Raw genomic sequence first — 24323 nt, 5'->3', positions numbered from 1 at the left:
AGATGTCTTTCATAAAACGGCTTCTTGCAATTGTATCTGCAGCATTTTTTCTTTTTTCATGGTTCATAAAATAAAGATGCACCAAAGAATTTAACAGCCCATATACCAAGCACATTAGACTTGATATATTTCAAAGAATATTACAACAACAATAAAGCCAGCAAAAAACAACTGAATGTCCATTTACTTGCTCCCCAGAATGACTGTTAAAACTCAAGGGCACAACAGAAAACCAGAAGAACTCCAAGCAAAGTTTTTAAGAGGACTCACCAGAGTTGGGATCAGAGTTGCCATCTGCTTCAGTCCTCTTGTCCGGAGAGGCCTGGTCATAGAATTCGTCCTGTGTCTGAACCAGAGGAAGAGGGTGTGAGATCAGGGTTCCACTACCCACCGGCTCGTGGTCTCCTAGACCACTGTCACTGCAGCTTTCCTGGGAGCCGTCAGGGAGATGAAAGGTAACCCGGCGCTGCGACTACAAAGAAGACCACAGGACACACCGTTAACATCCTTCCCAAAGGAAGTGGAGGCGGAACGCAAAGCAAAGCAACTTTAACACACAGTGCAATGTCGAGGCAGAATATAAAATACTTGGAACACAGCTGGAAACAAACATTTATTATTTGTCATTTCCTATGACATATCCAACTTGCAAAATACAAGAAAGAATTTCAATCTTGTGTAATTCAAGAACAAAAAACTTGTGGTATACCATTGAAAGTTGTAGAAAGAAAGGCAAAAATGAATATATATATATGCTAATGGTCAAAGCTATAAAAAAAATTTAAATAAGCATAAATACAAAAATGTTTGTTTCATAGATTTGAATAAATGCATAGATAATGCAACACAACATTCCATTTCTTTTGAATGACCTAGTATTGTGTTTATTTGAGGCTTTTAAGGTAGCTTTTGCAGTGAAGCCATTATTGTCCACTGGCCCAGATATTGCTACCAGTCATTGGTTTTAGAATATCCCTGTTGAAAGGTGTTCGTAATCCTACTTTGACATCTATTTACACAATGTCACCATCAGAAGTGACCTAAAATATGTATATGGGTAATTTAATACATTTTTAGTATTTTAGTAAAATAAAATTGTGCCTTTCAGCACAGATCACTGCTTAGTTTTCTTGGTAAATATTCTTTTAGCTGATATAATCTATGAGATAAGAGAACATTTACAGGTGTGTATGGTGGAGATTTATGCCTTACAGAATTATGTGAGAGTAGTAAATTTGTGCTGTATGTCTGACTACACCTTATTTCCATTTTGCTTTGATAACCAAAAGACCTTTTAATATCGCATTGCATGTGGCTACTTTTACTCAGATTTAATAAAATTATGAATATATAAGTAATAAATATATAACATATGGAGATACAATGTATAACAATTACTTTATCTTACCTAAGATTTGTGTTTTCAAGAGACAATTTATAAATTGTATCCATTTCAAAGAAAACAAATGTAGAGACAAAATGTTATAGGTAGAAATACTGCTATTCTATAAATGTATTTCTTATAGACTGACAATAGAATATAGCCTATTTTCTGTGAGTCACTTGTTCAAATCTAGCTCAGAGTCATAATGGAGAAGAGCTGATACCACTTTATTGCTGTTCAATGACCTGTGTGAAGTGATTTGATAGTTTAGTACATTTTAAATGAACTAATGTAGACATCATATAAACTATAATCATAAATGGTCCTAATTGAGTCTACTGTAGCACATTGCACCTTCAAGCACAACTATCTCACTACCATTGTTCCCTCCTCAATAGAGTTTGAACCATGCCTAGGTAAGTGCTACATAATATGCAAGCAAACTTGAATACTAATATATGAAATGCATTTCTACTTTTAAGGGAAGGTCATGCTACTGATTTTATTTATTAGTGTTTCCTCTCCCAGGTGAATTTAACCCTTGAGGGAATAATAATACAAGTATTCTCTGTTTCTGTTTCAACATGCACTTAATTCATATTAAGTGTATGCTTTTGTAATAAAGAACAGTGACCAGGCTTCCTACAATACATAATTGCTAAACATCCCTTTTAAAGTGATTGGTCTACTAAAAAGTCCATAGTTTTAGTGACTAAAGTATCTTTGGTGTTACCTCTAGAGGACTATCTCTTAGTTATAGCTTAAGTGAATAAAAAGGAAGTCAAAACATAAGAGAGACAATGGAACAATCTGAATGATTCTGCAATCTTCATAAAGCATTTCTGGGAGATGCTTATAAGGCATTATAAAATATTTGTTTCATAGATAGAAGGAAAAAGGAAAATTAACATCTGTGATATTCTTCTAAACTGTTTTAATTACAATAGTTTTTTTTTCCTAGGAAATGTCCAAATCTGCAACATCAGTTATAACTAAATCCAGTCGTTCTCATAGTATCATTGGGCACCTACTGGTATGTAGCCTGGTGTTATATTTACTCAAAATAATAAGGAAAATATTTTTTAAACTATTTCAAATATAACATATTAAATTCTATCTCACATATACTATACTATGCTATTTCTTTACCACTTTATAATTGAGAATAACAGATATAAATCTAGTGTAATTTATTTGCTGTAAGACCCTGTAAATTAGTGTAATATAATGTTTAAACTACTGTGGTTTACGGAAATACTTCCTAATAAATTTGACTCAGAGATGTTTAAGTCTTAATTGGCAAAATTGTGCACAATTTATCAGTCTAATGGGAGGTAGGGGTGGTGATGCATAAGGACTAAGAATGGCAACATAGATATTATAGTATGAAGCAAATTGAGTAAGCAAATCAATCTTTAACTTATCATCATAATGACTGATGCAAGTGGAATAATGTTTGGAATATCAAGATAGAAGGAGAATATTTGAATAAATTAAAATTAAGGAAAATGAGAATGGTACATTATGAAACAGGTGTTATGGGTGTCATCAAGGAATACAGTACTTATTCAGGTTTTGCCCAAGAGCACCAGATGAGAAGTCAGAACCAGATTTCCTGCCTGGGGGTTCTTGCTCGGTAGAGCCTGGCCCTGGACAAGGACATTATGTCTTTGAAGGAGTTCTTGGCGTTGTAGAATGGAGAGAGCAGTGCCTTAAGCAGAGGAGTGTTGTAAGGCTCAAACAGATAAAATAAGAAGTGTTCTTGTTATATAATACATGACACATAGTAGGTACTCAATAAAAGGTAGCTATAATTCTCAAAATTAATAGCTTTTAACTTCTGGGGTTATCAGTGTTTAGCAGTTATAAAGATGCAATTTCTTCACCCCAGAAAAAAGTATTGTTCTTTGGGAAGAGACCTGCAGAATCTTGGCATGCCTCACAATGTGCCTGTAGGTGTGACAGCCCAGAGCCTCTCTGAGGGGAAGCTGCTCTTGGGTGGAAGTGAGGTATGAAGACCAACAGTTTAGAACACAGGGTTTCTCCTCAGAGAAAGTGAAGGTTTTCCCACTATTCTTTCAAGAAACCTATGATTGTTTGTATATTCAAAGCGAGAGAGAACTTTTTACTTATAGTCTCTGGGAATTTTGCTTTTGGGTTATCCCCATGGAAAGGAGCCCAGTTTGGGTTATAAATATAGTGAAACTCTGCCTGACTGAATTGGGACAACACATGTTATCATGAGACTACTTCAGACTTTCCAAAGCCTGGGCACTTACATTTTGTTTCCCTGTATCTATTTCTTACCCATTCCATTTTCTCCCATGGGAAACATTATTATTACATTTGGCTAAGTCTGGTTGACGGTTTGAATGTCACATTTGTTTATCTGATTTATCACTGACAGGTTAGCTCCAGGTCCCAAGCTGCCCCGAGGAAGAATAATATGGGAACAAGAACTACTAAGGCTGTTTCATGTTATTTTACTTTGGGACTGCTGATATGGATTCTGACCAAGCGAAGCTTCCATCAGAGACCCTGTACTCTATGCCAGCATAAAGTGCCATGTATGCAAATACAGGTATGTCCAGGATACTGTAAGTTGGAAGATGCCACACTGGTTAGGTCTGAGAAACATCACCAAGAACTTCTACAATATTTTTTCTTGTAGGTTAGTATGAAAGAGAGGGAAAATTCAAGATGCCCTGAGAAGATACACATGTTCCTATGTTGGACACTGTTTTCCAAGAGTCACTGAATGAGTCAGCTAAGAAATCTTAATCATTGCTTTAATTCTTCTCTTGTATGTGTCTTACTGGTACAGGATATTATTCACCAATGAATGATTCACATTCAAGCCTACAATCCCAGTCCCATTAATCTAGATAGGTTCCCATGTGCAAAGATTTAGTAGTAAGGTACATTGTGTCTTTGCATAAAATAGCAAAAATGTAAAAAAGAGTGAAATGTCTAACAGGTAACTAATAATTATGTAATAGCATACAATTGAATCATTCACAATACTTAAAATAATGTTAATGTTTATTGATGTGGAAAATATTTATAATCTATTGTTAAGTGTAAAAATGAGGTTTGTAAAGATTTTACTGTGTTGAATTGCATTCCTGTTAATGTGCTTTAGGGTGTGAATATGTGTAAGCTAAGATCTGACTATGCATACACTAAGGGTTTAAAGCAGTGTTGTCTGGTCATGGAATTATGATATTTAAAATTTTTATTATTTTGACTACACTAAAATTTCCATACATTGTCTTTGCAATATTAGAACATATGCTAAGTTTTAATACTTAAAATTGTATTCCTCTTCATCACTTATAGCAAAATAGAACTTAGTCCAAGAGAAAGGAAAAACCTGATAGACAGTAGTTGGGCTTGCTCTTGAGCTAAGGAATGTCAGACAATCTTCTGTCACTGTGTTGCTACCCTAACTTTCATTTTTTACTTTCTTTACCTAGCTTTTTAATCATTGCAATTAAAGAGCTTTGCCTTTCCTCAAATCAAAAGATTATAGGACTAGGCCAATTATTATAAGTCAAATATACAAATTTACCAGTTAATGACTGGCATTTAAATGATTATTTTTTGGAAAATTATAAATTGATATTATAGAAGTAGAAACAAAGTGCTACAGAATTGTTTAAATATGGTTTCACTTGTAGAAAATTCTTTAAATAACTTTTTAAGGAAATATTTTGATTTAGTTCCTTTTATCACATTTAAAAACTAATATATCATCTATATATCTATCTAATCTCTAAATAGCAAACACACACACAAACACATCAGCCAGCAATTACTTATGATGAAGTAAAAGACAAAAAGTGTTAAAGTTCCATATATGAACTTTTTTGCTTTATCTCAGCATTAAATCTGATGAAGATATACTTTTTCTTTATTTGAAATTATATCTTCATATGTAGTTATTCTCAAAGTAGCAAAGAAAATCATACCAAAAAGGGTTAAAAAAATTTTGGAAACTGCATTTTAATTCAAATATTTCTTATAACATTAGTTAGAAGCTTTTTGTTCTTTCTTATTTTTAAAAGAAGATATTTCAATTGAAAATTTAAGAGTAATAGTTAAGAGTATAGTCTTACATTGCAAGCTATGGAAAGAGGAATTTTTAAATGACAAAAGAACACATTTTCAGCTAAAACCACTGATTCAATTCAATAGCAAGTTCCTCAATAGCTTCTTGCCATCTAAAATTAATGTGTACTCTACCTCTTAACAAAATCCAGAATCAAGTAAAACTCATAGAGGTTTAGAAGGTAAATTAAATGCAACCCAAAAAGCAATCTATGGTTACAGTTTAATTTGCCGTTACTTAATATTCACAGGCTTGACTGAAGGAAAACATATTAATACACACATGTTCTTCCTTATTCATGTTTGAGCGCTTTCATCAAGAAACTAAGAAAGAAGCTAAGAAATAGTTTTTTTTAGGACAAAATTATAAGGAACTTTTAAACTGGTGATAAATGAAACATTTTGAGCACAGAATTATTTTATAATGAGTCATTTTATTATTTGTTACTGATAAATTGAGTTACTCTCCTATCCTGTTGATTGGAAATTATTGGGTTGGCCAAAAAGTTCCTTCAGGTTTTCCGTACCATCTTATGGAAAAACCCAAACGAACTTTTTGGCCAACCCAATACTTAGGCTAAATGGTTCTGCTAATGAAGAATTTGTGTATTTTTTTTTTAAGCTGGAAATTATTTAGGGATTTTTCTAGTCTATTTTAACCTGTTACATTTATTTCAAATGAGGAAATGAGGTAAAGTCATTTGTCTATATAGGTTTCACTGGGAACAAAACCCACATTTTCTGATATTCAACATAAAGAGCTATTCATTCATTCATTCATTTAATAAGTAATTTTTGAGAACCTATTTGTGTGATTCATTAAAGAAACCTCAACTAAAACTGGAAGCAGGACAGGTCTGTAGGGGGAGCTCTCACATGCCACAATTCATAGTCAATTACTCGAAACAGGAAGAGACCCATGCTTACATCTCCCACAGTAAGTCGTCTCCTAATTTACTATTCTGGGGAAAGATGAAAACTTCTCTGGCCCCTGGATAGCCCATCCAGTCAGAGACTGTAGCAGTCCAACCAATGAGAAGCCTTCATACTTTGGACCCCCAGCTTCTTTGAATGGACTCTGGTTATTACAGTTCTTCCCAACTCTTGCCTTTTCCCGTGAAGCCAACCTCCCCTTCCTTGTTCTCTGGATTTGCCTATGATCCACCATAGTTTGCATAACTTGAATTGTAATTCTTAGGCCTATTTCTGTATAAACTCACTTAAGCTGGTAGAATAACTGGTTGTTACATTATTAAAGCTGACGTACTATGTGCTAGACACCGTCCTACCTGCTAAGAACACAATGGTGAACAAGACAAAAACTGTATCACACAACTTCCTAGAAAGTAAAATTTTCTTAAGCTATTCCCTAACAGTTCTGAGCATGCTTTTGATCAGCACCTGTGTCACCTTTTTTATAATTTGATTCCCTTCTAATTCTTGCAAACTATGCAGACTTAAGAAAGGTCAGTGCATGAATAGACCTTCACTGTATTAATCAGCAATAACCTAGGGAGAAAAAAAGAGGGAAGGGGAGCATAGTCTGAATTTATGCCAAACAATCCCCAGGTCTGTTACCATCCTAAGATTGGAATCCATTGCCAATTTGTGAAAATAAAAAATAAAAAGGATAAAAGAGTAACTGAGACTGTTAGAGTAGGCTATTCTATTCTTGACTCGAATACAGAATCATTCACTTTGCATATCTTTGAACGTTTTTTTCCCTCTAGGTAGCTGGAGAAATGTTAACAACCTCAAATAAGAGTTGATGAAATCAAAACCAGCAAGTTTTTCTGAAGAACATATATGCTTGACATTTTATGAGTTTATAATGAATATTTTCTGAATGAAGATGATTTACTCAGAACAGAACTAGGAAACCTAAAGAGGATGCAGCAGAAATTAAGTATCTTTGTCCATCCTCCAAAGATGCTTTCCTGTGGGAAAAATTCTCTGTCTCCCCAGAAAGAAGTTTGCAGGGAGAGTTGCACTGTTTTAAAAGTAGCAAAATGAAACATGATAACAGTCCACTAGCAGTCAGCATTTCCTTCTTTCTTCTTCAACGTTTACATTTCAGAATATTTGGAAGACAAATAGGAAGGTTCAGTTTGTGTTGGAGAAATAATGTATAACAACTTCACTGACCTAGGTGATGGATGTAAAGGTGTCAGCATCTTTAAAATGAATATTTTAATTCCTAGCATTATCTATGCTACATAAACTAGGACTAGGGTGCAGATGATAACTGGCCATAAAAAGTTGAATAGCATTTTCAGGGGAAATGGGGAATGCTTGTCTATACTATACTTACTGCTCTGTTAACCAGTTTGCTATCTGCTGCTAAGCAACTGCTTCATTTCATGATAAAGCTTTTGTCTTTTGTTCTAACTTCAGTACTCAACTGCATGTTTAGTGTAGGAAGCTTGTTTCAGTGTGTGTGGGAAACTCACAGTAACTTAAACTTAGCATGTTTCCTTTACTTTGTAAATGTCTTATTGTGAAATGACTTCCTTAAATTTAAGACATACTTTTTTGTGCTTTGTAAGTAAAGTGTGTTGAATACTTCATAGAACTTCATATGGCTGGAAGACTCGTGTTAATGACATATGATGAAATTTTTAGTCTAATTTTATTTTTATTTCCTTTGGATCTCAGTATGATCTGTGAGAAAGTCAGATAGCATTTCTCTCCACATGCAAAAACAATTGATAGCTTTAAGGAACTTGAGAGAAAATTAAATTCTTTGTACTGTTTTTGGGTGTAACCTTGGTGTTTGAATTTAAATATATGAAACAAACATAAAACAGGAATCTCCTCCCTACATCATTTTCCACTGTGGGACACCAGAGAAAGCGAAAAGGGTTAGGAACAACTTCCTTCCTTGGTTTGATGGCATCACCCCACTCTTAAGTTTCTTCTAGGGTCCAAAGCAAGTAGAGAGGATTAAGAATTGTCAGCATTGTTGGTTATTTTGCTCCTTATAATACTTATTTGGTTCCTGCTATCAGAAACACCCTCAACCTATTTCTTACAGTTAAATGTTGCCCAGTAGGAATGCAGCACATTATCTGAGCACACAAAATATAAAATGACTATATTAAACAGGAACAGCTGCTCCTGAAACTACAAGCAGAATTCTTGCATCTATAAATTATATGTACAGAAATAGGAAAGAAACAACTCAGCAAGAGTCCTTTCCAATTTAGTTTTCTAGCATAAACAAATCCATGTGATGCAGGAAGTTACCCTTATCATATTTACAAAATCTGCATACATAATAGTTATAGCAATTTAATTAGAAATTCCACTAAGTTATCACTGTTGTTAAATAAAAATACAGAACCCACTGATATAGCATGTGGTCTTTTACCAAAAGTGAGCCTTCTTTGGATAATAAAAAATCACTAAAAATATGCATCAGATCTGTCAGTATTGTTAACAGAAATAGAGTCTGATTTGGTGTTTAGGATTCAAGAATTCTTCTCAGGGCTTCCCTGGTGGCGCAGTGCTTGAGAGTCTGCCTGCCGATGCAGGGGACGCGGGTTCGTGCCCCCGTCCGGGAAGATCCCACATGCCGCGGAGCGGCTGGGACCGTGAGCCATGGCCAACGAGCCTGCGCGTCCGGAGCCTGTGCTCCACAACAGGAGAGGCCACAACAGTGAGAGGTCTGCGTACCGCAAAAAAAAAAAGAAAAAAGAATTCTTCTCAGGCAATTTTAGCACAAGTAACAGAAGAGGTAATGGCATCTCCCTAGCATTCCCCTCTGTTAATAATTCCCAATACAAAATAAGACTTGTAAAACAAAAATAGACCATTTTTTTCTTTAAGTAAGTTGTATTTTTCAAAAGGTAGTCCTTAGATTATACTTATATACTATATTATATTATATTATAATTATCTTCAGACAATGGGTACTTGACTCAAAAGAGTTTGAACATGCATGCACACACACTTTAAACCTCCCTTGTGTATTCAATTACAAGATCATAATTGCCTAGTAAGAGTGAAAACTAGTAATCCAAGGCTTTAGGGGAAAAATCATGTTATTTCAAATTAAAGAATGAAACACAAATGGAGAGGTAGAAGAAGCAAGAAGCAATCTGTATAAATTCTCCAGGAAATACTATTATTGTACAATGATAGGTTGTTTAAAAGTCCTCATGAAAGTTTGTTAGTCTGCACCTAAAAAGTGGTATGATCTGTCTCAATGGACCTTGTGTCAAACACTGCAGTTTCATTTTATTTATTTAACTTTTTGTGTTATTTTTTGTAGTATAAAGAAGAATGTTAAAACTTTTTAGAAGCAGTGAAGGAATAAGAAGTTATTTGAACTAGTCCTCACACACATAAAGCCTATCTGTCCCTGACAGTCTATGGATTACAAATAATTCTGAGCCATCAATCAAATCTTCTTCAACAAAAAAGAAAAATGGTGGGGCTTCCCTGGTGGCGCACTGGTTGAGAGTCCACCTGTCGTTGCAGGGGACACAGGTTTGTGCCCTAGTCCGGGAAGATCGCACATGCCGCGGAGCGGCTAGGCCCGTGAACCATGGCCGCTGAGCCTGCGCGTCTGGAGCCTGTGCTCCACAACGGGAGAGGCCACAACAGTGAGAGGCCTGCGTACCACAAAAAAAAAAAAAAAAAGAAAAAGAAAGAAAGAAAAATTGTGATGGGAATGATATTGCTGAAGGAGGAGCCTCTTTCTAGTCTATGATTCATATGATTCGTATATGGAGAGTGTTCTATAACTATTAATTACTACAGGAGCCGTCAAAAGAGTCAGCCATGATAAAGAACTCAGTCCTCACAGGCAGGTTAATGGGGGGACTGATTTGCTTGGGGAAGGTGGATAGTGGGACATAGTCTACAGAACATAAGTATAGGTCCAGGTTACACTTAGAGGATATGGAAATGTGTGTGCACAGGAACAGAACATGACCCTGATATTATTGAACAACTATTGAATTCTCTTTTCTAGGTTCTCTTATAAACATGACCCATACTTGCAAAATGTTTTTTCCGGAATGGGAAAGGGTGAAGCAGAGCAGATAGGGAAGAAGTTGTTTTTGGCCATGAAAAGCACACAAATAAGAAACAGGCATCCCTGGAATTTCGTCTGAAATCTTGGACTCATTGGTAAATCATCTCACAGGCAATAGATTGATAGATAGATTGATTTTGGATGGCTAGCTATACTCTAAAAATCGGTGTCTGTATTAACTATCAAATTTTAAATAATTATTAGGAACTTCATTTATCCTTTGTAATTATATGGTGAAAAACACTTGTATTGTGAAAGACAAGCATTTTCTAATTTTGTCATCTTTTAGTTCTCTCAAAGGACATCCATGAAAATATTGTTTGCAGTTGAAAATTTTTGATTAGGAATATGTGATACTCAAGTCATATTTCTTTTTCTCATAGTAAGTTAGGAAGAAAATAGGAGACTTTAAAAATATATCTACAGCATATACATAAACTCATGTATGTGTATTTATATATAGATGATGCAAAACTTATGCACAAACTCCAACACAGACTGACATGCTGCACGTGTCTTAGCATGTGAAATTTTCCTATTCTTAGACAAGGAAATTGTCAAATATATCCAAGATCTTTGCTATGTTTATCAATGTTGAAAATGAAATCTAAATTTTATTAATTGAATCTGAGAAAACCTGAATTAATCTAGACAAATCTGATACCATTGCATTCCAGAAAGTGTCTATTCCTGGTTATATTTAGTGCCACATAATATATAGTTTCACCTGGTGACAAAAATTAACTTGTTTAGCAATGATATTTCTTTTTTTTTTTAATCTTTATTGGAGTATAATTGCTTTACAATAGTGTGTTAGTTTCTGCTTTATAACAAAGTGAATCAGTTATACATATACATATGTTTCCATATCTCTTCCCTCTTGCTTATCCCTCCCTCCCACCCTTCCCTATCCCACCCCTCCAGGCGATCACAAAGCACCAAGCTGATCTCCCTGTGCTATGCGGCAGCTTCCCACTAGCTATCTCCCTTATGTTTGGTAGTGTATATATGTCCATGCTTCTCTCACGCTTTGTCACAGTTTACCCTTCCCCCTCCCCATATCCTCAAGTCCATTCTCTAGTAGGTCTGTGTCTTTATTCCTGTCTTACCCCTAGGTTCTTCATGACATTTTTTTTTCATAAATTCCATATATATGTGTTAGCATATGGTATTTGTCTTTCTCTTTCTGACTTACTTCGCTCTGTATGACAGACTCTAGGTCTATCCACCTCATTACAAATAGCTCAATTTCATTTCTTTTTATGGCTGAGTAATATTCCAGCAATGATATTTCATTGAGTGTAGAATTCACCATATAAAATTGTGATTATAAGATGAGGAAAAACATTTTTTAAAAACTGGAAATTGTATAAAATATCTAATTCTTTAAGGAGGAATTACTTAATAATTAAAATAGTGATACCACTATGCTTTTAGAGATTTAGAGTTTGTGCTCTTGAACTGTATTGTGAACCTGCGTGACATTATATTGCAGAGTCTCAAGATGCCAAACATTGGCCCTTTTATGATCTGACTTTACTTTTTGAAACAACTAAAAGCTGTCTGTAATGATGAACAGTAGCATTTTACAAAGAAGGCAAGATTACAAAATAATATGGCACATTTTCTTCGGTGGCTTAACTTTGAGAACAATTACAAGAACAAGAGAAGTTCCAAAATATTTTGAGAAATGATGATACTCAGTGTAGGAATGGACGAGGGCCAATTTGAAGGACAGCATTCCTCTAAGTACATGATTTCTGTTTCTTAGCTAAAAATCAGTCACAGCTTTATTCTCAGCTTATATGCAGGAATGTTCTTTTTAGATCTAAATTTAGAAAGAATAATGCAGGTGGTCTGGTATGAGAGAATGAAATGAATGGGTATGGTCTTCATAAGGGGTTTTGAATTACAGAAATCTGAGAACATCCTTATGAAACAATCTTGCTACATATGTATTGAGCAGTAACATTTGGATATGGAAATCATATCAAAATATTTTGAAAGTATTAATAAGCATTATTCAGTAGAGTGTAAAACACTGATGTCCTGATAAACTGGAGGAAAATGTTTTAAGTTTCTTTTACTTTGAGAAAATGTAATATGTAACTACTTACTGTACTCTGCTAGAATCAGAGCCCTTATAATGATCTTAAGAAAACAGAGAAACTAACCCAGTTGGAATAAACATGATTTAAGACTTTATATCTCTTTTCTCCTGGGTAGAGCAGCCTTTGTTCTTAACATTCAAAGTAGCTGGACTTTATTTCAAAAAAAAAAAATCCACCTATTACTGCAGACAGTCACTGTGACTTTGAGACTGATATTTGAAACAAAAATCACTCTCACATCTCACTGATAATCGCTACTTGCCCTGTGGCTCTTAGTCTTTCCTTTGAAAACATTACTGAGTCACCGATCTCTGTTATATGTGCACTGAGGATAATTTGCTTCCCTGAATACAAACATAATATTCAAACATCTGTCAAAAACTTCTGTATGTCAAAAGCTTCTGTAGATTTAGGTAGCATCTATATAATAATGAGCTGTATTCAGAAAAAATGAAGTTACTTTCAAAGAGCAAAACTCCCCAGTATTATATTCCAAATGTGGACACAGCCATCCAGAAGGTAAGGGTTCAAAAATCTTTGCAATATTTTTGGAAGATAAGAAAGTAAACACTGTTAAGTCCACTTGACTCTAAGATCCAACATGTGTGCCCAGAAATTCTTTCTGTTTTTGTCTGGGACAGAGATGGAAACATGGTCTCAGAATGAAACATTTACAGAATTTTCCACACCAGAGGTAACTTATTAAATGGTACAATTTGGCCTGTGCATTAAAATTTAAGAATAGTAAGGTAGCCTACAATTTGAAAACAATATTAAATTTCCTAAAGTTTTTATTTAGGATCTTGATAGTCAGAAATATAGTATCCTATGTATATAATGTTAAAAATGATGGACATACTGCTAGTCTGGAATAAATTATTTTCGATGAAATTGTTGTAAGCAATTGTTTAAACAAGTGTACTTAAATAAAATGGGAGAAGAATACAATTAAATATTTGAAAGAAAACTTACCCTATCTAGGAGATATAAAAAAAAATTAAAACATTAAGAGATGACACTAAGGTAAACTACAGGCTTCAGTTAATAATAATACATCAACATTATTCCTTGTAACAGATGGACCAAACTAATGCAAGGTGTTAATAGGAGAAACTGTTCAGGAGGAGAGTATATATGGGAAGTAATAGTTTGTGCACAATTTTTGTGTAAATCTAAAACTGCTTTAAAAATAAAGTCTATTTTTAAAAAATCCAAGGGTTAAACAAAAAAAGAAGGTAGACAGACTTTATCAGTGAAAGTGAAGGGGATTTCAGGCTATGTTCATGGAATATAAAAGATGATAGTGCTGTTTTGCATTATATTGAATTTTACTTCTATGAGTTTGTGTGTGTGTGTGCATGTGCAGTGATATAAATACTCATGTATTAACATTATTATATTTAGCCCTGATTGATCCTTTCTAAGTCATAAATAAAGGTTCTATACTTAGATAATTATATGCATTTCAAAAAAGAGTATTTCTGTATGTGCAACTTTGTGATTGTTGTCTACAATTGTCCTTGGATCCTTTTTAAAATTTTTGAAACAGTATAAACTTTAAAATGTTCTTCATTAAATAGACATTTTAATTTATAATTTATAATGATGTAAGCCAGTTTTGACACTTTTAGGGGCATATGTCAGATAGTTAACTTCATGAAGATGAAATGAAATGTTCCTCATATCAGAAAATAATTCTGATCTAGTCCATGTCCTAGCCTGACAGATGGAAGAAGATAGATGATGGTACTTTGGGAATTAAGGAATTACTTTCCTGGAATAGATCATAGAGCTTAATGTTTATAGAAGGCATCTTATCTTAGGTTTCATCTTATCTTAGGTGCTTAGGCTGACAAAGCACGTAAAGAATGTGGCTCAGAAATCTTATTTGATCACTAACTTTTCATAGATATGAAAATCTAGGAGATTTTCATTGGAAATGCAGTGTGGATGATAACTGATCAAATATGGCAGCTAACCAATTTTTGCTCCTGGGAAACTCTGACAGAAAAAAGCTCTTTTTGTGCAAGGGCACCATCATTTGACTCTCACACAAATATAATCTCTCCTTATGTCTGCAGAAAAATACTGTTAGAACAAACAGTGCTATCAGTGTTTCTAGTGAAAGAACAAATTAAAAATTAAGAGCTTGAGATTTAAATCTATACTAGTAATGCATGTTAATAATATTACAAAATATTATATTCACTAAATTCATTACTAAGCTTCAAACTGTATGCAAAAGATGTTCATATTAACAAAAGAGAGTAAAAGGAAAACTATAATAAATTTTGAGCACCCATAAAATGGACACATCTGAAACTACATCATTAAAATAATTTTAAGTGTGGAGAATACATGCTACGATAGAATGGTTTAAGTTTTAAGAAATTCCCTAGAGCTCTTTACTCAGCCATTCAACAAGAACTGTTAATCACCTACTATCTACCAGGTACTCTTAGATACTGAGGGAAATTTTTCAATCAAGAATGACACAATCGGAGGAGCTTCAAGATGGCGGAAGAATAAGACGTGGAAATCACCTTCCTCTCCACAAATACATCAGAAATACATCTGCATGTGGAACAGCTCCTACAGAACACCTACTGAACGCTGGCAGAAGACCTCAGACCTCCCAAAAGGCAAGAAACTCCCCACATAGCTGGGTAGGGCAAAAGAAAAAAGAAAAAACAGAGACAAAAGAATAGGGATGGGACCTGCACCAGTGGGAGGGAGCTGTGAAGGAGGAAAGGTTTCCACACACTAGGAAGCCCCTTCACGGGCAGAGACTGTGGGTGGCAGAGGGGGGCGCTTCAGAGCCACAGAGGAGAGCACAACAGGGGTGCGGAGGGAAAAGCGGAAAGATTCCCGCACAGAGGATCGGTGTCGACCAACACTCACCAGCCTGAGAGACTTGTCTGCTCACCCGTCGGGGTGGGTGGGGGCTGGGAGCTGAGGCTCGGGCTTTGGTCGGAGCACAGGGAGAGGACTGGGGTTGGCTGCGTGAACACAGCCGGAAGGGGCTAGTGCACCACGGCTAGCTGGGAGGGAGTCCGGGAAAAGGTCTGGAGCTGCCGAAGGGGCAAGACACTTTTTCTTGCCTCTTTGTCTCCTGGTGCGTGAGGAGAGGGGATTAACAGTGCCACTTAAAGGAGCTCCAGAGACGGGCACGAACTATCAGTGTGAACCCCAGAAATGAGCATGAGATGCTAAGGCTGCTGCATCACCAAGAATCCTGTGTGCAAGCACAGGTCACTATACACACCTCCCCTCCCAGCAGCCTGTGCAGCCTACCACTGCCAGGGTCCCGTGATCCAGGGACAACTTCCCAGGGAGAACGCACGGCGTGCATGAGGTTGGTGCAATGTCACGCCGGCCTCTGCCGCTGCAGGCTCGCCACGCATCCGTACCCCTGCCACCCCCTGTCTGAATGAGCCAGAGCCCCCGAATCAGCGGCTCCTTTAACCCCGTCCTGTCTGAGCTAAGAACAGATGCCCTCAGGTGACCTACACGCAGAGGCGGGTCCAAATCCAAAGCTGAACACCAGGAGCTGTGCGAACAAAGAACAGAAAGGGAAATCTCTCCCAGCAGCCTCAGGAGCAGAGGATTAAAGCTCCACAATCAACTTGATGTACCCTGCAGCTGTGGAATACATGAATAGACAACGAATCATTCCAAATTGAGGAGGTGGACTTTGGGAGCAATTTTATATATATATATATATTTACCATTTTCTCTTTTTGTGAGTGTGTATGTGTATGCATCTGTCTGTGATTTTGTCTGTATAGCTTTGCTTTTACCATTTGTCCTAGGGTACTGTCTGTTCTTTTTTGTTTGTTTGTTTAATTACTTAATTTTTTTCTTAATAATTATTTTTTTAATTTTTTATTTCAGTAACTTTATTTTATTTTATCTTTTACTTTCTTCCTTCCTTCCTTCCTTCCTTCCTTCCTTCCTTCCTTCCTTCCTTCCTTCCTTCCTTTCTTTCTTTCTTTCTTTCTTTCTTTCTTTCTTTCTTTCTTTCTTTCTTTCTTTCTTTCCTTCTTTCTTTCTTTCTTTTCTCCCTTTTATTCTGAGCTGTGTGGATGAAAGGCTCTTGGTGCTCCAGCCAGGCATCAGGGCTGTGCCTCTGAGGTGGGAGATCCAAGTTCAGGACACTGGTCCACCAGAGACCTCCCAGCTCCATGTAATATCAAACGATGAAATTCTCCCAGAGATCACCATCTCAACGCAAGACCCAGCTTCACTCAACAACCAGCAAGCAACAGTGTTGGATACCCTATGCCAGAAAACTAGCAAGACAGGAACACAACCCCATCCATTAGCAGAGAGGCTGCGTAAAATCATAATAAGTCTACAGAATTAAGTTCACCCCAAAACACACCACCAGACATGGACCTGCCCACCAGAGAGACAAGACCCAGCCTCATCCACCAGAACACAGGCAATAGTCCCCTCTACCAGGAAGACTACACAACCTACTGAACCAACCTTAGCCACTGGGGACAGACACCAAAAACATCAGGAACTATGAACCTGCAGCCTGTGAAAAGGAGACCCCAAACACAGTAAGTGAAGCAAAATGAGAAGACAGAAAAACACACCGCAGATGAAGGAGCAAGGTAAAAACCCACCAGACCTAACAAATGAAGAGGAAATAGGCAGTCTACCTGAAAAAGAATTCAGAATAATGAGAGTAAAGATGATCCAAAATCTTGGAAATAGAATATAGAAAATACAAGAATCGTTTAACAAAGACCTAGAAAAACTAAAGAGCAAACAAAAAATGATGAACAACACAATAAATGAAACTAAAAATCCTCTTGAAGGGATCAATAGCAGAATAACTGAGGCAGAAGAATGGATAAGCGACCTGGAAGATAAAATAGTGGAAATAGCTACTGCAGAGCAGAATAAAGAAAAAAAGAATGAAAAGAATTGAGGACAGTCTCAGAGACCTCTGGAAAAACATTAAACGCACCAACATTCGAATTACAGGGGTCCCAGAAGAAGAAGAGAAAAAGAAAGGGACTGAGAAAATATTTGAAGAGATTATAGTTGAAAACTTCCCTAATATGGGAAAGGAAATAATCAAGCCCAGGAAGCACAGGAAGTCCCATACTGGATAAATCCAAGGAGAAACACACGAAGACATATATTAATCAAACTGCCAAAAAAATTAAATACAAAGAAAAAATATTAACAGCAGCAAGGGAAAAACAACAAATAACACACAAGGGAATCCCCATAAGGTTAACAGCTGATCTTTCAGCAGAAACTCTGCAAGCCAGAAGGGAGTGGCAGGACATATTTAAAGTGATGAAGGAGAAAAACCTACAACCAAGATTACTCTACCAACCAAGGATCTCATTCAGACTCGATGAGAAATCAAAAGTTTTACAGACAAACAAAAACGAAGAGAATTCAGCACCATCAAACCAGCTCTACAATAAATGCTAAAGGAACTTCTCTAAGTGGGAAACACAAGAGAAGAAAAGTACCTATGAAAACAAACCCAAAACAATTAAGAAAATGGTCATAGGAACATACATATAGATAATTACCTTAAACGTGAATGGATCAAATGCTCCAACCGAAAGACACAGGCTTGCTGAATGGATACTAAAATAAGACCCATCTATATGCTGTCTACAAGAGACCCACTTCAGACCTACAGACATGTACAGACTGAAAGTGAGGGGATGGAAAAAGATATTCCATGGAAGTGGAAATCAAAAGAAAGTGGAGTAGCAGTTCTCATATCAGACAAAATAGACTTTGAACTAAAGACTATTACAAGAGACAAAGAAGGACAGTAAATAATGATCAAGGGATCAATCCCAGAAGAAGATATAACAATTGTAATATTTATGCACCCAACATAGGAGCACCTCAATACATAAGGCAAATACGAAGAGCCATAAAAGTGGAAATCGACAGTAACACAGTCATAGTAGGGGACTTTAGCACCCCACTTTCACCAATGGACAGATCATCCAAAATGAAAATAAATAAGGAAACACAAGCTTTAAATGATACATTAAACATGTTGGACTTAATTAATATTTATAGGACATTCCATCCAAAAACAACAGAATACACATTCCTCTCAAGCACTGATGGAACATTCTCTAGGGTAGATAATATTTTGGGTCACAAATCAAGCCTTGGTAAATTTAAGAAAATTGAAATCGTATCAAGTATCTTTTCTGACCACAACGCTATGAGACTAGATATCAATTACAGGAAAAAAAAACTGTAAAAAATGCAAACACATGGAGGCTAAACAGTACACTACTTAATAACAAAGAGATCACTGAAGAAATCATAGAGGAAATCAAAAATACCTTGAAACAAATGACAATGAAGACACAATGACCCAAAACCTATGGTATGCAGCAAAAGCAGTTCTAAGAGAGAAGTTTATAACAATACAATCCTACCGTAAGAAACAAGAAACATCTCAAATAAACAAGCTGACCTTACACCTAAAGCAAGTAGAGAAAAAAGAACAAAAAACCTCAAAGTTAGAAAAAGGAAAGAAATTATAAAGTTCAGATCAGAAATAAATGAAAAAGAAATGAAGGAAATGATAGCAAAGATCAACAAAACTAAAAGCTGGTTCTTTGAGAAGATAAACAAAATTGATAAACTATTAGCCAGACTCATCAAGAAAAAAAGGGAGAAGACTCAAATTAATAGAATTAGAAATGAAAAAGGAGAAGTTACAAGAGACACTGCAGAAATACAAAGGATCACAAGAGATTACTACAAGCAACTCTATGCCAATAAAATGGACAACCTGGAAGAAATGGACAAATTCTTAGAAATGCACAACCTTCCAAGACTGAACCAGGATGAAATAGAAAATATGAACAGATCAGTAACAAGACCTAGAATTGAAACTGTGATTAAAAATCTTCTAACAAACAAAAGCCCAGGACGAGATGGCTTCACAGGAGAATTCTATCTATCATTTAGAGAAGAGCTAACACCTATCCTTCTCAAAATCGTCCAAAATATAGTAGAGTGAAGAACACTCTCAAGCTCATTCTACAAGGCCACCATTACCCTGATACCAAAATCAAAACCAGACAAAGATGTCACAGGGTGAGAAAATTAGAGGCCAGTATCACTGATGAAAATAGATGCAAAAATCCTCAACAAAATACTAGCAAACAGAATGCAAGAACACTTTAAAAGGATCATACACCATGATCAACTGGGGTTCATCCCAGGAATGCAAGGATTCTTCAGTATACACAAATCAATCAATGTGATTCACAATATTAACAAATTGAAGGAGAAAAACCATATGATCATCTCAATAGATACAGAGAAAGCTTTTGACAAAATTCAACACCGGTTTATGATAAAACCCCTCCAGAAAATAGGCATAGAGGGAATTTTCCTCAACATAATAAAGGCCATGTATGACAAACCCACAGTCAACATCATCCTCAATGATGAAAAACTGAAACCATTTCCACTAACATCAGAAATAAGACAAAGTTGTCCACTCTCACAACTAGTATTCAACATAGTTTTGGAAGTTTTAGCTATAGCAATCAGAGAAGAAAAAGGAATCCAAATTGGAAAAGAAGTAAAACTGTCACTGTTTGCAGATGATGTGATACTATAAATAGAAAATCCTAAAGATGTTACCAGAAAACTACTAAAGCTCTTCAAAGAATTTGGTAAAGAAGCAGGATACAAAATTAATGCACAGAAATCTCTAGTGTTCCTGTATACTAATGATGAAAAATCTGAAAGTGAAATTAAGAAAACACTACCATTTGCCATTGCAACAAAAAGAATAAAATATCTAGGTATAAACCTACCTAAGGAGACAAAAGACCTGTATGCAGAATATTATAAGACACTGATGAAAGAAAATAAAGCTGTTACAAGTAGATGGAGAGATATACCATATTCTTGGATTGGAAGAATCAACATTGTGAAAATGACTCTATTACCCAAGGCAATCAACAGATTCAATGCAATCCCTATCAAACTATCACTGGCATTTTTCACAGAAGTAGAACATAAAATTTCACAAATTGTATGGAAACACAAAAGATCCTGAATAGCCTAAGCAATCTTGAGAAAGAAAACCGGAGCTGGAGGAATCAGGCTCCCTGACTTCAGAATATACTACAAAGCTACATTAATCAAGACAGTATGGTACTGGCAGAAAAACAGAAATATAGATCAATGGATCAGGATAGAAAGCCCAGAGATAAACCCATGCACATACGGTCACCTTATCTTTGATAAAAGAGGCAAGAATATACAGTGGAGAAAAGACAGCCTCTTCAATAAGTGGTGCTGGGAAAACTGTACAGGTACATGTAAAAGAATGAAATTAGAACACTCCCTAACACCATACACAAAAATAAACTCAGAATGGATCAAAGGTCTAAATGTAAGGCCAGACACTATAAAACTCTTAGTGTAAAACATAAGCAAAACACTCTATGACATAAATCACAGCAAAATCCTTTTTGACCCACCTCCTAGAGAAATGGAAATAAAAACAAAAATAAACAAATGGGACCTAATGAGACTTCAAAGTTTTTGCACAGCAAAGGAAACCATAAACAAGACAAAAAGACAACCCTCAGAATGGGAGAAAATATTTACAAATGAAGCAACAGACAAAGGATTAATACCCCAAATTTACAAGCAGCTCATGTAGCTCAATATCAAAAAAACAAAAAAAACAATTCAAAAATGGTCAGAAGACCTAAATAGATATTTCTCCAAAGAAGATATACAGATTGCCAACAAACACATGAAATAATGTTCAACATCATTAATCATTAGAGAAATGCAAATGAAAACTAAAATGAGATATCACCTCACACCTTTCAGAATGGCCATCATCAAAAAATCTAGAAACAATAAATGCTGGAGAGGGTGTGGGGAAAAGGGAACACTCTTGCACTGTTGATGGGAATGTAAATTGATACAGCCACTATGGAGAACAGTTTGGAGGTTCCTTAAAAAACTAAAAATAGAACTATCATACAACCCAGCAATCCCACTACTGGGCATATACCCTGAGAAAACCATAATTCAAAGAGTCATGTACCAAAATGTTCATTGCAGCACTATTTACAATAGCCAGGACATGGAAGCAATCTAAGTGTCAGTCAACAGATGAATTGATAAAAAGATGTGGAAAATTTATAGAATGGAATATTACTCAGTCATAAAAAGAAATGAAATTGAGTTATTTTTAGTGAGGTGGAAGGATCTAGAGTCTGTCATACAGTGTGAAGTAAGTCAGAAAGAGAAAAACCAATACTGTACGCTAACACATATATATGGAATTAAAAAAAAAATAGTTCTGAAGAACCTAGCGGCAAGAGGGGAATAAAGACACAGACCTACTAGAGAATGGACTTGAGGATATGGGGAGGGGGAAGGGTAAGCTGGGACAAAGTGAGAGAGTGGCATGGACATATATACACTACCAAACATAAAATAGATAGCTCGTGGGAAGCAGCCGCATAGCACAGGGAGATCAGCTCGGTGCTTTAGGACCACCTAGAGGGGTGGGATAGGGAAGGGTGGGAGGGAGGGAGAAGCAAGTCGGAAGAGATATGGGAACACATGTATATGTATAACTGATTCACTTTGTTACAAAGCAGAAATCAACACATCATTGTAAAGCAATTATACTGCAATAAAGATGTTAAAAAATAAATTAATTAATAAAATAAAAAGCAAAAAAAAAATAAGAATGACACAGTCTCTCCACTCATAAGACTTACAATCTAGTAAGTGAAATAGACTGGAGTAAGTAATTACGAATGTGTTAGATATTATGAAAAAGAAATTCAGGGTGGAAAAGTAGTATACAATAGAAGGATCCAACTCACCCAGGGAAGCCTTTCAATAAGGGCTATGGCAGCTAATGCATGACTACTTGGCAGACACTGGGAGGCTACAAATCATAGTCCCACTTATTTATAATTCCACACAAAAATATGAAATAATAACTCGGGAAGTAGCCTCTGGTCCACTTTTTTTGCTTTCCTAAGTGGAATACTAATTCTGTATCCCCTAAATAAAGATATCTTTAAAAATTTTAGTTGCTATTGAAGCACATTTCCCAATGCTTCTAAGGATCTCTTGTTTTTTACTGTTTCCACTGAAATACAGTAACATAAGCATGGATGTAGTGATGTTTACATTTTTAGGATTTAATCATTAGGTCTCAATAATGCTGGGTACTTAATAATGGTACCTTGATACACTCTCTATTGTTTGTCTCAGAATTTCTTTAGATATCTGTTATTCTCAGCTTATCATCACAAATTGTGATCAAAATCATACATGAAGAAAATTATGACAAATCAGAACTAAAATTCCTCAAAGTCAGTAACCATATCTTATATGACCTGATATATCTGGCACCTATGATAGTCCCTAGCAACTGACAGGCATTTGAAATATGTATTGCATGAAAATATATAACAATGTACATAATCACAAAGCTTCCTTTTCCTTAATGACAGTGTCAAATTAAAGAACTAGCTTGATTAAGTGTTCTTTTAAACATAAAAAGAAAATACTTATCTGTTCAGAAAATAGTGCTGAAAATTTACCTGAGTTGACAGATGGAAAAAAAAGATAAGCATATAAACTCTTCATTTTTTAATAACTAAAAAAGCATGCATCAATGCAAGTGAAATGGACTCTGTAGAACTGTTGATTGTTTCAGCAGATTTTTCCACTATTTTCTTTCTGAAGGCCATTCAACAAGTTATATCCCTGCCTGCATTGTCTTTCTCTGGGAACAACAAGGGACTCTGCCATGGATGACCCCTCTCTTACGAAAGAAAATAGAGAATCTCAATCAATCCCCTGACAAATGATGAAGTTCAGTCTCCTGATCACAGGTTAAAAAAATCCTAAGGCACAAAATAACTATACAGAATGAAAAACAGAAAAGAGGTAACGGTCTTCAAATATTTCTCTATTCTCACATATAGAAAACATCTAAATAGATATTTTAGATCATAGAATTCTAAATCTGAAAGAATCTTTTCAATGTTATGAAATGCTAGAATAAGGCATTATTAGCTAAAATATGCTTCTCGGGGCTTCCCTGGTGGCACAGTGGTTGAGAGTCCGCCTGCTGATGCAGGGGACATGGGTTCATGCCCCGGTCCGGGAAGATCCCACATGCCGCAGAGCGGCTAGGCCCGTGAGCCATGGCCACTGAGCCTGCGCGTCCGGAGCCTGTGCTCTGCAACGGGAGAGGCCACAACAATGAGAGGCCCAAGTACCACAAAAAAAAAAAAAAAAATGCTTCTCATACAATGTTCTTAACATTCCTTCTTATATAAAATCAATCTCTTAAAAATATTTAGTTTAAATGTTTTAAATATTATAATACATTTGAAAATATGTCATTCTGACCAAAAGTGATTTATGTAATAAATGGGAATATGTATTTATGATAAACAATAATTAAGGTACATAATGCTCAGAAACAATATAAAATTCCTTAAATAATTACTGTAAGATTATTTATTACAGAAACCTCTTTCTTAGTTGAATAGTTTTTTGCAATATACATTTTGACACAGAAGAAATGATTACTTTTACTGGAATCAAAAAATATCGTAACATGTATTTACTCCTAATAGAGTTTAATTTCATA

The 24323-nt window shown here is 35.6% G+C and overlaps 1 protein-coding gene across 4 annotated transcripts in view; it reads right to left on the bottom strand.

The window, feature by feature from the left end:
* Window positions 1-24323, bottom strand: part of PCDH9 (protocadherin 9) — a gene marked incomplete at both ends in the record, with an annotated part of 976886 nt that overhangs the window by 332190 nt on the left and 620373 nt on the right. For 2 of the 4 annotated variants that reach the window (XM_082859554.1, XM_082859555.1), the window contains one exon: window positions 271-472. In XM_082859554.1, coding sequence (XP_082715680.1) covers window positions 271-472 — 202 coding nt within the window. The remainder of the gene's footprint in view (window positions 1-270; window positions 473-24323) is intronic. The other 2 variants (XM_082859556.1, XM_082859557.1) reach the window with 1 other exon arrangement.

The sequence above is a fragment of the Leucopleurus acutus genome (genome assembly GCF_964270905.1).
Source record: "Leucopleurus acutus genome assembly, chromosome: 18".
Taxonomy (NCBI): domain Eukaryota; kingdom Metazoa; phylum Chordata; class Mammalia; order Artiodactyla; family Delphinidae; genus Leucopleurus; species Leucopleurus acutus.
The sequence above is the reverse complement of the archived record's forward strand: the minus strand, read 5'-3'. Positions and strand labels throughout refer to the sequence as shown.